This window comes from Rousettus aegyptiacus, unplaced genomic scaffold (assembly GCF_014176215.1).
Source record: "Rousettus aegyptiacus isolate mRouAeg1 unplaced genomic scaffold, mRouAeg1.p scaffold_m13_p_17, whole genome shotgun sequence".
Taxonomy (NCBI): Eukaryota; Metazoa; Chordata; class Mammalia; order Chiroptera; family Pteropodidae; genus Rousettus; species Rousettus aegyptiacus.
Window position 1 is genome coordinate 39,968,306 of NW_023416292.1, and position 11,517 is coordinate 39,979,822.

The 11,517-nt window shown below is 36.4% G+C and overlaps 1 protein-coding gene across 2 annotated transcripts in view; it reads right to left on the reverse strand.

Annotated features, from left to right (window-relative positions):
* Positions 1-453: 453 nt before the first annotated feature.
* The window catches only part of CDC14A (cell division cycle 14A), a 128,696-nt gene continuing 117,632 nt past the window's right edge, over positions 454-11,517 (reverse strand). For both annotated transcript variants that reach the window (XM_036235145.1, XM_016133538.2), the window contains exon 16: positions 454-2,733. In XM_036235145.1, coding sequence (XP_036091038.1) covers positions 2,704-2,733 — 30 coding nt within the window. In that variant the 3' untranslated portion in view covers positions 454-2,703. The remainder of the gene's footprint in view (positions 2,734-11,517) is intronic.

The window sequence follows — 11,517 nt, forward strand, 5'->3', positions numbered from 1 at the left end:
CACAAGAAATAAATCCATAGCAAAAGATTTTTCTGCCCTTCCTGACAGGTTTATAGATTCATAAGAAACCTTCTCTAAGAGGTGGTCCTATGACCTCGGTATCCCTTGTGCAGTGTTATGACGACAGCTAATTGGCAGATTCCCAACTACAGAAGTGAAGCTGCCTTCCTGCCCACAACCTTTCCTCTGTGTTCTGAAAAATGTTTAAAGGCAAAAGAGAAGGGGAAAACCTCAGAGTCATCACAACCCAAAGAGATTCAGTTTAATCCACAAAATATCCCCAAAAAAGAATGCAGCTTCTTCCTCCCCAGTTGGCTCTTCGGGGAACAGATCCGACCGTGGTGAAGTCGGTGTCATCTGATCAATTTATTTCTATAATTTCTCCTTTAAGAAAGGACACGATAATCTGTGTATCATATGACAGTCATAAATGACCAGGCAGGTCCCAAAGCATTGATTAAAGTCAGTGGTTTATTAATGGGAAGGAATATTATGTAGAGAAAAAACAGTAAGAGCCTGACATTATCTGACTTTTGTGAAATTCAAAGTATAAGATTTTCTTGTGCTCTTTGAACTAAAACTGTCACGTATTTCAGGAAATGGTCACAACTTGGAAAGTCAGTAAAGGAACATAAACTCCAGAACAGAGATCTTGACAAACTGAATTGAAGACACCAACAAGATTGGATCAAATATAGAACTATAACGAGACTTCAGTGCATTAAAAACTAAAAATCCAAATCATAAAGGCCAGGGGAAACATAAATTGCATAAAACTTTTATTATTTATTAGCAGTGTATTCTTCTACACTTTAAAATAGAACAAAATATCTTTTGGAAGTTAAACTATTCATAACAAAATACATGTCAAACAATTTTTATTACTGGAGTAGAATTACTTTCTATATACTTTCTATATTATATACATACACTCCTTCGTTTGTCTATGTATGCGCATGTGTATAAATAATTAAGACTTACACATGTAGATACATATGACTAATATACAAACATAATTATAAAGAGTTTAGAGTAGTCAATTTTACAATCATTTTAATAGCTGCACACAAATTAGTGTTCACAGAACTAAAACTGGCAATATGGTTCCCTTTCCCCACTTCTCAATGTCATCAGAATTACTTTTCACTGATAATTTTTAAAAAACAATGTCATCCTATACATTAATCAATCTTTTTTTTACAATAATTCATAATAAAATATTTTACTATTTCAGCTTTAGAAAAGGTATATAATTTAATTCCACTTGATTTTTGATTCCTAAAACATACAATTCATTTTTTATAAGTTTAGTGCAATTATTTGGTACTGTAGTTACTGAAGGTTAAGTTAATCAACCTGAGTCAAACATTCATTCAAATGCCTTTTTAAAAATGTAAAACATAAACAAGATGTTTTGCTGAAGCATATATAATAGCCTCTAGGTACCCCCTCCTAATAAATACATTATAAAAAACTCAATGGTTTGAGAGTAAAGCACTTCATACAAATCCATTTAACTGTCCTCTGAGTCGTCCATTCTTAAGCAGCATGGAAGAGAATCAGAATCTAAATCTTCCCAACTCCCCACAGAAATGAAGCCTACAGGCTTCTGGAGGCCTGAATGTAAGATCACACTTACAGGGAAGGGCTGTGAGTACCTCATTTTTCATGTTAGGTTTCTGATATGCAAGCTTGTGTGTCGGGGGTTTGTAATTTCTTTGAAACATATCTCTTTTAACACACTTAGCAGCATCTCAGTTATTTTTCTTCATTGATTTAAAACTGGTGCCAGACCATGTGTGATTATTATAGGCAACAACCACCTCGTACCAAAAGCAGAATATTCTAATTGGCTTAAGAGCCCTTTTGAGAGGAGGAAAGAAAGAAAAGCATTTGGAATGTTGAGTCATTTCATGGCGAAGCCATGCTTTCGGGAGAAACATTCGGTGAATGCTGATCTTCAACTGGATGTTAAATTTTGCTAAAGCAAAGCCCCCAAGGATGCAAAACTAAATGGCTCAGCAACAAAAACAAAGAGAAAGGAAATGGTCTAAATAAGCCTTATCAAATGATACTCTTGCTAGAGATAAACTTGAATAAATTCATGACATTAGACTTCCCCCCAAAAATGAACTGATCTGCCATAGTCATAGTGGGAACATAAAAATAACTTTCTAAAAACTTTCTCCCTTATTTTTTCTTAATCAAGAGGAATTATGTATTCATTGTACACAAAACCATACTAAACAAATTCAAAATACAAATTTTTGGTAGCAAACAGCAAGAAAATCTAAGTCAAAATATAGTCTAGTTTTTACATAATTTTATATATTTATAAATTTATCAAAATAGTCTTTTAAAGTTCACAATACGTACATAATGTAATACTGTACATGTAAATGTAATAACAAATGTATTACCAAAATACATTAAAAATAACCTTTCGAAATACCAAATCCAACATTAAAACTGTCTTAAAAAGTGTTGACATCCATTAACAGAGTTTCAGTGCATTTATCGTAGTTATTAACCAGTTTTCCAGTTTCAAGTCTCTTTGAAGGTCTTATCTTAGTGCTCTCTTTAATTTAAGGAAAGAAGGCGGAGATATTCTTCCAGCAAGCAGTCACTTTCTCTCTACATTGCTCGTCCAGATGAAGAAATTGTGTCTAAGAGTGGAACAGCGTTGGCCGGCGTGGCAAGGCCTTAGTAATGGACATATTCAGACTGAAGGGACTGTGCAGGGGAGAGACACAGAGTGAGATTAAACTCCACCACACATAAAACTTCTAGCACGTCATACAGCTTTCTCCCTCAACACAAGGCAGTTTGGGTCTATTGTATAGCAGGCGAATGAAATAAATAAAATAAGAAAAAATAGGAAAAAAGGAGGGAAACAAAGTTTTTGCTAAGAACGAGATGAGATATTCAAATGTAAAAGTGATTGCAAGAAAAGTTTGTTTTAAAAGGCTTACTAATTTATTCATAGTGGTTAAAAATTAAGTATTACTTAAATTAGTAGACAGCGCCAAACTTGCTTCCAAGCCTTTGTGCAATAATATTAAATTTTACTCAAAAGTATTAAATGGCATTTGTAACTAAATTGAAGATTATTAGAATATACTATAAGAATATATATACTTTTTACTTAATTCAATACATATCAAATAAATATGCAGTAGAATTAGCAGCGATTTAAGTAAATTCCTTAAGAATATTTGAATTTAATAAATACCTCACAAATCCTTTCCACTTAGGGAGATACAAAGCACTACTAGCTGTAGTGTCTGATGTTAAGACCCAAAAGCGTTTGTGCAGAAGAATCTTGACAATCATAACATAATAAACAGTGGGCAATTTTCAAAAAAAAGGAAAATGCAAGTTCCTCCCACATGATATTTGATAATAACATATAAAAGGAGCGTGACTGGGATATGTAATCAGAATGTACTGATAACAGGCACAAACCAGGAGATGACAGAGGTAGAGAAAATTTGCCTGTAGTTATTTTGAGCAGCAAACAGCAGTTAAAAAGAAGAAACACAGTTGAGTTTAAACATTAAAAAAAGTTTTGAACAACTCTTCTAACCAAATACCTTAGAACAAAGTTTACTTGATTTGTTACCAAATGCCCTTTTCTCCTCTCCCAATAATTATTTTTCAAATTGATCTGCAGCATTTTATTAGTAGGTCATAAATCTGAGACTGGTCCGTTTTGTTAATGGTATAGGGATCGGTTAAAAGAGAATTTGTCCATTTTCCAAGTAATTTACAAAAGGAGTCACACTATCTTCAAAACCCCAGTGAATTTTATACCCTGTCGACAGTCATTTACTAATTAAGTATCTATCAACACTATGAATCAAAAAGTTATAGTCCCTGTCCCCCAAAAGGGCAAAACAAACAAACGAACAAACAAAAAAACCCAACTCCCATACAGACATAAAATGAAAAGACAAAGGTGTCAACATTAAATAATAATATACACAGGGTGAGAGTAACGTTATGTTATGCACACGCAAAGGATTAGGCCAGGGGTGCTAAGGGAAGGTTTGATGGCGGCCGGGGGTTCTCTATGCTGCAAGCTTCCAGGAAGAGGTGAGATGTCAAGAGATTCTAGACAGAATGGAAAACACTTGGTAAAAGTTGTCTTTCTGGCTGCAGGATGTGGTTTATGCCAAGGCGTCAAAACAGGAGATATGATCAAGAATCAGAGCACTGTAATGTAAATAGAGCTGAACTCACAGAGAGATTAAAAAAGGTCAGACTGGGAAAATCCAGTGAAACCAGTCCAGCGCCTTGAAGCCCATCCACATTTAACTTGTAGGACACCAGCTGCCATCCCAGCAATTAGAGCTTAAAAGTGGACCATCATTTTTCTAGCTGCTTTTTCTCAGTTTCTCCTGGAGTCTGGCAAGTAGGCAGAGAGGGCAGAGCCAGGTGTCTCCCAGCTGCAAGAATGCCACACATGCACGCTATACATTGCCTTTGTTTTCTTGGGAATATTTAATTTTCCTTTTGTTCTAATTAGAAAAATTGTTTGTGTTATCACTACCAGAAATTATAAAGCTCCTCAGATTGCTTCTAGATTTAAAATAAAGTTGTTTGGCAAGCTCCTCTCAAGGTCTATCAATTCCCGATAAATAAAGAAATAGCAAAGGAATGGATCCTGAGGCAAGTGACAGTTGTGAAATTAACTTTCTTCCAGGGTAAAGTACTTTATCTATGTATCTGGAAAGCCGAAATAGTCTAAAATAACTTTATTTCTATCACTCATATGAGGCATATGTCATCTGGCAGAAGCCTGTCCTTGCACAGGGCAGAGGTCATAAACTCTGGCTGGCATTTAGTCCAGCCTTCGGATGCAGTTTATCACAATTTCTACTGCTACCTTTACCTCCTACCCAATTTGCTCACTTATGGTGCCTAAGTGGCTCTGCAAGTCTCTGTAAACAAAAGAAGACATGACTGGGCCAAAGAAGGGACCTTCTGTTATGTTAGTTAATTCATTCAACGAATAATTCTTGAACATCAGTAGTATATATTAGGCACTGGAGGATAAAAATACGCCACCAAAGTTCTTGGAACAAAACATATTCCATGATTTCTTTATATGGTGTAAAGAAAGTTAAAGGAAATAGATCAGTAAAAAGGCACAGCAAATATTCTGACATCAGTATTTTGAAACAAATTAACTTCCTTTCGCTTTCAATCTAAAATAAAAATCTTAATGGAAGTGGACTTAGGGGAAAAAAGAGAATTGTTAACATCTACCAGGCCTATTCACTTTAAAAATCATAGTTAATAATTCAAGGCCTTTCACTGGGGGAAGCAATAGTGTGGGGTGATGTATCTAGATTTCAAGCACCACTAGCTCGCACGACGGAGCCGTATCTAGGGTCTCTGGTGTATCTGTTCTCCGAAGTACACACATCCTGAAGTTACTAACATCCCGGAAAACACAACAGCCAGTATCAGCATTTTTAACTTTTATAGTATAAATGCACATATATTTGAACCTCATGAACAATACTATTATTGCTAATGGTTTTATTGTTCAAAAATATATTGAAGTACAATGACCTGGAATTCTTAATAAACTAGATATATTACCTAACAGGTCAATTATTCTACAATAGACACTTACTGAGTACTTTCTATATAACCAGCACAGCTCTAAATACTTTATAAGTATTGATTCATTAAATGCTCCAGACAACTCATTTTACAGATGAGAAAACTGAGGTACAAAGCAGTGTAGTGACTTTCCCAATATTTCACAACTAGAAGTGGTGAAGCTGGAATGTGAGCTCCTGCAGTCTGGCTGTGAAGCCCAAACTCTTAGCCACCATAATATAAAGCCTCAGGATACTTCTAGCATTTGTCCTGTGGTCACTACATATCTAATCGAATATTCTCTATCATCTTGACAGAAAAAATAATAACTTGAGACTGAGTTGGATCCTGAGTTAGCAAAGGAATATTAAAGTACAAAAAAGAAAATGTAATATTTATTGCTGTAAAGGAGATATATACATTTTAAAACGACTTTCAATAAGACTGAATCCAAAATAATTTTTAGGAATACTCCAAAAAGAATTTTCTTTATAAAAACATCCATGATTAAGTATTCTGATTAAAATGTTAATTACCTCTGGCCAAAATATTTTTACCATAAGAACTAATGCCTAATGCATCTGAAATTAAAAAAAGAAAACAGTAATGATGATGGATATGATTATGAAGGGAGATCTGAAGTGTAAAATTATTTTATAAGGTAGCACTTATTTATATGGCTAAGAGATTTTAATTTCTCAAAGAGAATATTCAATTTCATGTGACCAGTAAGTTCAACAAGATCATAGTGAGTTAAGACCAAATCAAGCTTATCATGAATATATGGTATTTTTATGATATGAATACCATAAACCTAATAATACAGCAATATTCAACCAGAAAATAAGAATAAAATTACCCTACACTTGCAGCATCCCCTCCCCCCTAATTTTTAATGTCAAAATATGAGCTTCCATCAAGAGGTCTTGTTCCCTGAAAGCAGTTAGGTTTGACATAAAACCAAGTGTTAGGTAAGGAGATCAAGACAACTTGTTCTGTTCTGGAAATTTGCTACTAATCTGTTTTGGCAGATGTAGGCAGTGACTTTAAAAATTTAGCTATTCTGGAGGTGTTTCTTTTTTAAACAGCCCAGTTACCTAATCATGGAAGAAAAATGTCTAATAATTATAGATATATATGCTAACAGAGCATTAATAAATAAAATTATAATATGGCTATCAAAAACAGAAAATTATAAAGAATAATACAAGATTAAGGCCTTTGCCAGAAAATGAATGAAACAACATCTTAATGTTCAACTATCTTGAACCAGAGAACCTTATGATCCGAATGTTTGATTCCTACTGGTCAAAATCCTGACTCAAAATTGCCATTTACTCCTGCCACACTGACTTTTTCTGTCCTCATTTTTCTACGTCCCGTAGAGAAGAAAAATGTAGTTTACTCATTATCCTTGGATTTAGTTCTAACTACAAGTGCAAAAGGCCTTTAAAAGTGTTTTAATAGTATAGATAACTAAAGGGGAAAAAGACACATATTTGGCAATTGGTATCTTATTTTATATATAACTTCTATGTTTTAAGTGTTAATGAACAAATAAGAAAAAATGAACACAGGAAAAATAAGTTGATCTATAACTGTCCCTATAATCCCAGGTCTCTTTATGGCTTTTCAGGTTTCTAGTTTTAGAGTTGCTTATAAATTAAAAACACACAAAATGTGTGGATTGATACATATTTCTACAGATGTGGTTTTATAGTACTGAAAGTATCTGTCTTTGCTAACATAACATTTTACTAATAACACTAATAGAAACATACCTGGATAAGGTTTTATTGGAAACCTAGTAACACAAAATCAGCTTTGAAAGACGTCTATACATTTTTCTATAGTGTTCTCTAAGTACTTTAGGGACCCCAAGATTTAACGAGCCTATTTTGGTTAACTAATATCTATATAAAATATTCTTTTACCTCCCTACATAACTTTTAATAGATTCTTTTTTTTTTCTGAGGGAATTTAATCTCTGCTTTTCAACAATCACAAAGAGCTCGATTGTTAGGTGACAGATTGTTGACACCCCCCTTGACTCAGCCAACCATTACATGAATGTTTTCAGTTCATTGGAACGCTGAAATTATATTTAAATTTTTTAAATAAAATTTTTCTCTTATTTTAAGTAAAGCCACTTTTATATTAAAAAATAAATTCTCATGTTACTGTATATTAAAGCTAAAACTAAAAACTCTTTTTGCTTGTTGTTAGTGCTTCAGAGGCTAATGATACAGGCTCCTAAGGGCCTTACTCCTCTGCTTAACATCCGAGAACCAGATATAGTATCCAACTTTTAGTTCGGTAAATATTTACTAGGTGCCTGATATACTTTGGATCCTGAGAAAACAAAGATGCCTCTAAGAAGCTTAAAAGCCAGCAAGGGAGAGAGAATCAGGTACAGGTGACTGTGAGAGCAACCAAGGGTTGTGACCAACTCCCAGGAGAGTCGAGTAGGAAAAGGCACTCTGCCTGTAAAGGTAACAAATGCTTCATCAAAAATGAAAACTACTGCCGGGTCCAGAAGTTAAAAACGAGCAGTAACGAGTGAACAACATGCGGCAGGCTTTGGGCACGAGGCAGGGTGTGGCACTCTTACAGAATGCCAGTCAGGATGCCAGGCAGAGCTGCTGGAGAGGACGCAGTGGGTGAGGCCCGTGGTCCAGCGGGGAGGGGCCCCAAGCAGCAAGCGTAAGGATCCCGACCGGACCCTATCGGCCAAGTGGAGACACGGAATGATTTGGAACACAGCAATGATGTAATCATCTGTGTCTTAGAAATCCAGCACTGGCAACTGTAGAGAGGAGAGATTCCAGGCAAGAGAAACTTACAGAAGGGAAGCTTTCAGGGCTATTACAAGTCTGTGAAGACCTCAATTAGCGCAGCCATGGTGAGAATGAAGGAATGAAACACACATTTCAGAGAGAGAACTGACAGGACATAGTGACTGGATGTGACAGAAGGAAAGGCAGATGCAGTTAAGAGATCATTTCAGTTTCTAGCTGGGATGATCAGATGCAAAAAAAGATGTAATTACTAAGCCAGGAAACAAAATGAGGAGGTGGCAATTAAAGGAGCATGTACTCTTTCCCAGGGAATGCCTGTAAGAAGCTGTCTGAAATGTAAGTCCAATGCTTAGCAGATAATTACTCAGAGAGAGAAGTTGGCCAAGGCCAGAGCCTTGGGAAAAACCACGAAGGGACAGGCAGAGGAAGACGAATAGGTAACGATTTAAGGTGGGGAGGAGTGAAAATGGGAAAAAAAAATTCCAAAACTCAAAAGGAATAAAAAATAATAAGAAAAAGCAGGTGGCCAATACCATCGAATGCTGTAGAAAGACTTAGGAAGAGTGAGGACTAACGTGAGCCCATCAGATCTGGCCTCAAAGAAGAGACTTTCGCTCCACGTTTGTCCAGAAGGAAACACTATGAAGGTTGACAAGACTGAAGGAAGTACTGGTCAGACCACCCTGTCCTATGTGGGCGTGCCTACCTGCAGGTGAGCAGACAGAACGATGCAGGGGAAGCTGTAAGGAGAGGAGTGGATGGGGCACTTCCTAGAACTGCTTGGAGAGAAAAGTACAGAGTGTGCAGGTGAGTGGAGTTAATGTTAAAGGACGAGTCCAGATGTAGATAATTCTGAGGCGGAGACGAGGACAGTTAAGGGAAATTTCTCCTGATAAATTCTGTTTTCAGCAGAACTCGAGGCAAGATCCACTGGCCCCGGAGGCTGGAGGGGTTGTGTAGATAAAAGAATGTATAGAAGCTTTGGAACAGCCAGGGTAAGGGACAGAAAGGAAGCCACAACGGGATAAGTCAACTCATGGTGAGCATTGAAGGGGCAGGACAACTAGAAATTCATTTGAAATGGAGCCAACTGGCAAAGTTATGGGAATAGCTTCTACGGTGTTTAGAGGAGAGAGACTAGGAAGAGATGGTTGAATTGATGTAATTTGGAGGCTGGTGATAAAGTGACTGCAGAAAGGAAGTCCGAGGTGAATAGAGAATGTTGGGAAAAGGAAACAGAAATGACTCTGAAGGCCGCAGAAGGAAGAAAACTGAGAGGGCTGGGAAATAGGCATGGGTCGTAGCAGGTCTCAGAGAAGAGTTAGTGTGGGAAGGTAAGTTTTGAGCGGAACGATACAGGAGCCCAGATACCAGAAGCGATGCTCTAAATGATAAAAAGTTCTGTAAAATGGATTTCCGAGTGAATAAAAATAAAGATCACTATCAGTAAGGTAGTTTCAGATACAGTAACTATGAGACTCTGGGCAAGTTACTCCTTGAGTTGGTTTCCTCACCTGTAAATTGTGGGTTAATAATGATATGTATATTTAAAGCACCTAATGCAACGCAATGTCCAGCACATAGGAGGTAATCAATCAATCACCGATGATGATAATGGTTAAAAAACGTTACAGTTGTTCAGAAAAAAAAAAAGGTCCAAATAAGAACAGATAGCCATCATAAAGAATAAATTAGAAATGCTGAAAATAAACACATACAGCCATTAAAACTAAAAAGTCAATAGGTAGGGAATATACTCTAGAAGGCACACGGTTAAAAGAGAATTAATGAATAGGATGATAATAGGAGGAATTCAGTCAGAACACAGCCAACCGACAGGAATCAAAAGATATAAAATAGAAAGTAAGCAACACTGAGGACTGATTAAAAGGTTCCAGCGTAAGTCCAGGGAGTAGCGCAAAAGGAGAGAGTAGGAGGAAAAGCAGAAAGGCAACATCCAAAAAGATAACGGCCGAGAATTTCCCGTAACTGAAAAAGCCTGGACACGCACACTGAAGCAGACAGCACACGTGATCACGAATCCACATCTAGATATAATATGGCGAAAGTGCAGAACTTCAAGGAAAAGGGGGAAGGTCTTAGAATAACTGGTTTTATTCTTCAGCCATAGAAGATTTTTAAGCAAAGGCTTACATTTGAAAACTGGCGTGTTAAAAGCAGACTCTGGCAGCAGTTGCAGAGACAGATAAGAGAGACAAGGAAAATGAGGGCAGAAGATCAGCTCGGCCGGAGGTGCCTAGTGGAGCTTTTACCTAGTGGAGGACGACGGCACATCTCTGCCTCGCCTTCCCCACTAAAACACAGCACTCACAGCACACACGTTAAATACTGGATAAGTTTTTAAAAATTGGACAAGCCTTTACACACATATAAAAAGCACTTATTCTCTTTAACTCCTGACCAAAAAGAAAAAAGAAAAAAAAAAGAGGTAAGATTAATATGAGGCTTTTTTTATTGACCTAGAAGTATTATTGATGTTATATAAGAAAGGAGGTGTGAAATTAAGCTGAACAACCAAGGCATTAATAGCTCCAATGTATTTGAGATTAGAGCAAGTTCTGTGTTTGAAAGCGCCCTTTCCCATGAGTCAAAACCAGCTGACAGGCTTTAGACAGCAAATTAACGTGAGCTGCTATTTAACACAGGAAACTTCAATTACACTTAGGTCAAGATGCAAACGCTGTGTGTACCTGAACTGCTTATACACAAATTTGAAGGCCTCACCTAAATCATGCTGACCTCAAAACAATTTGATGCTTTAACTGTCAAATAACATTCCCAAGTCCCCTTGGGAAGGGAACAAAAGAATACCAGTGCCGAATGAATGACAAAAATGTAGTCCGATACTGAGACTGAGCTCATGTTCTTGATTATATTAGCATCCTTTAGCTAAAAAGTTGCATCAAATTTAAGGCTATGCCATGATGAAAAGAGATGGAAAAACCATAGCAATTTAAATACACAAGGTCAGAAAGCTAATATTACTCTTTACTATAAAATATAATATTGAATCTTCAGTTAAATATTAAATATAATATTAAATATTTGTGACTAAATATTATTTTGTTAATCAGGACAGGATGTA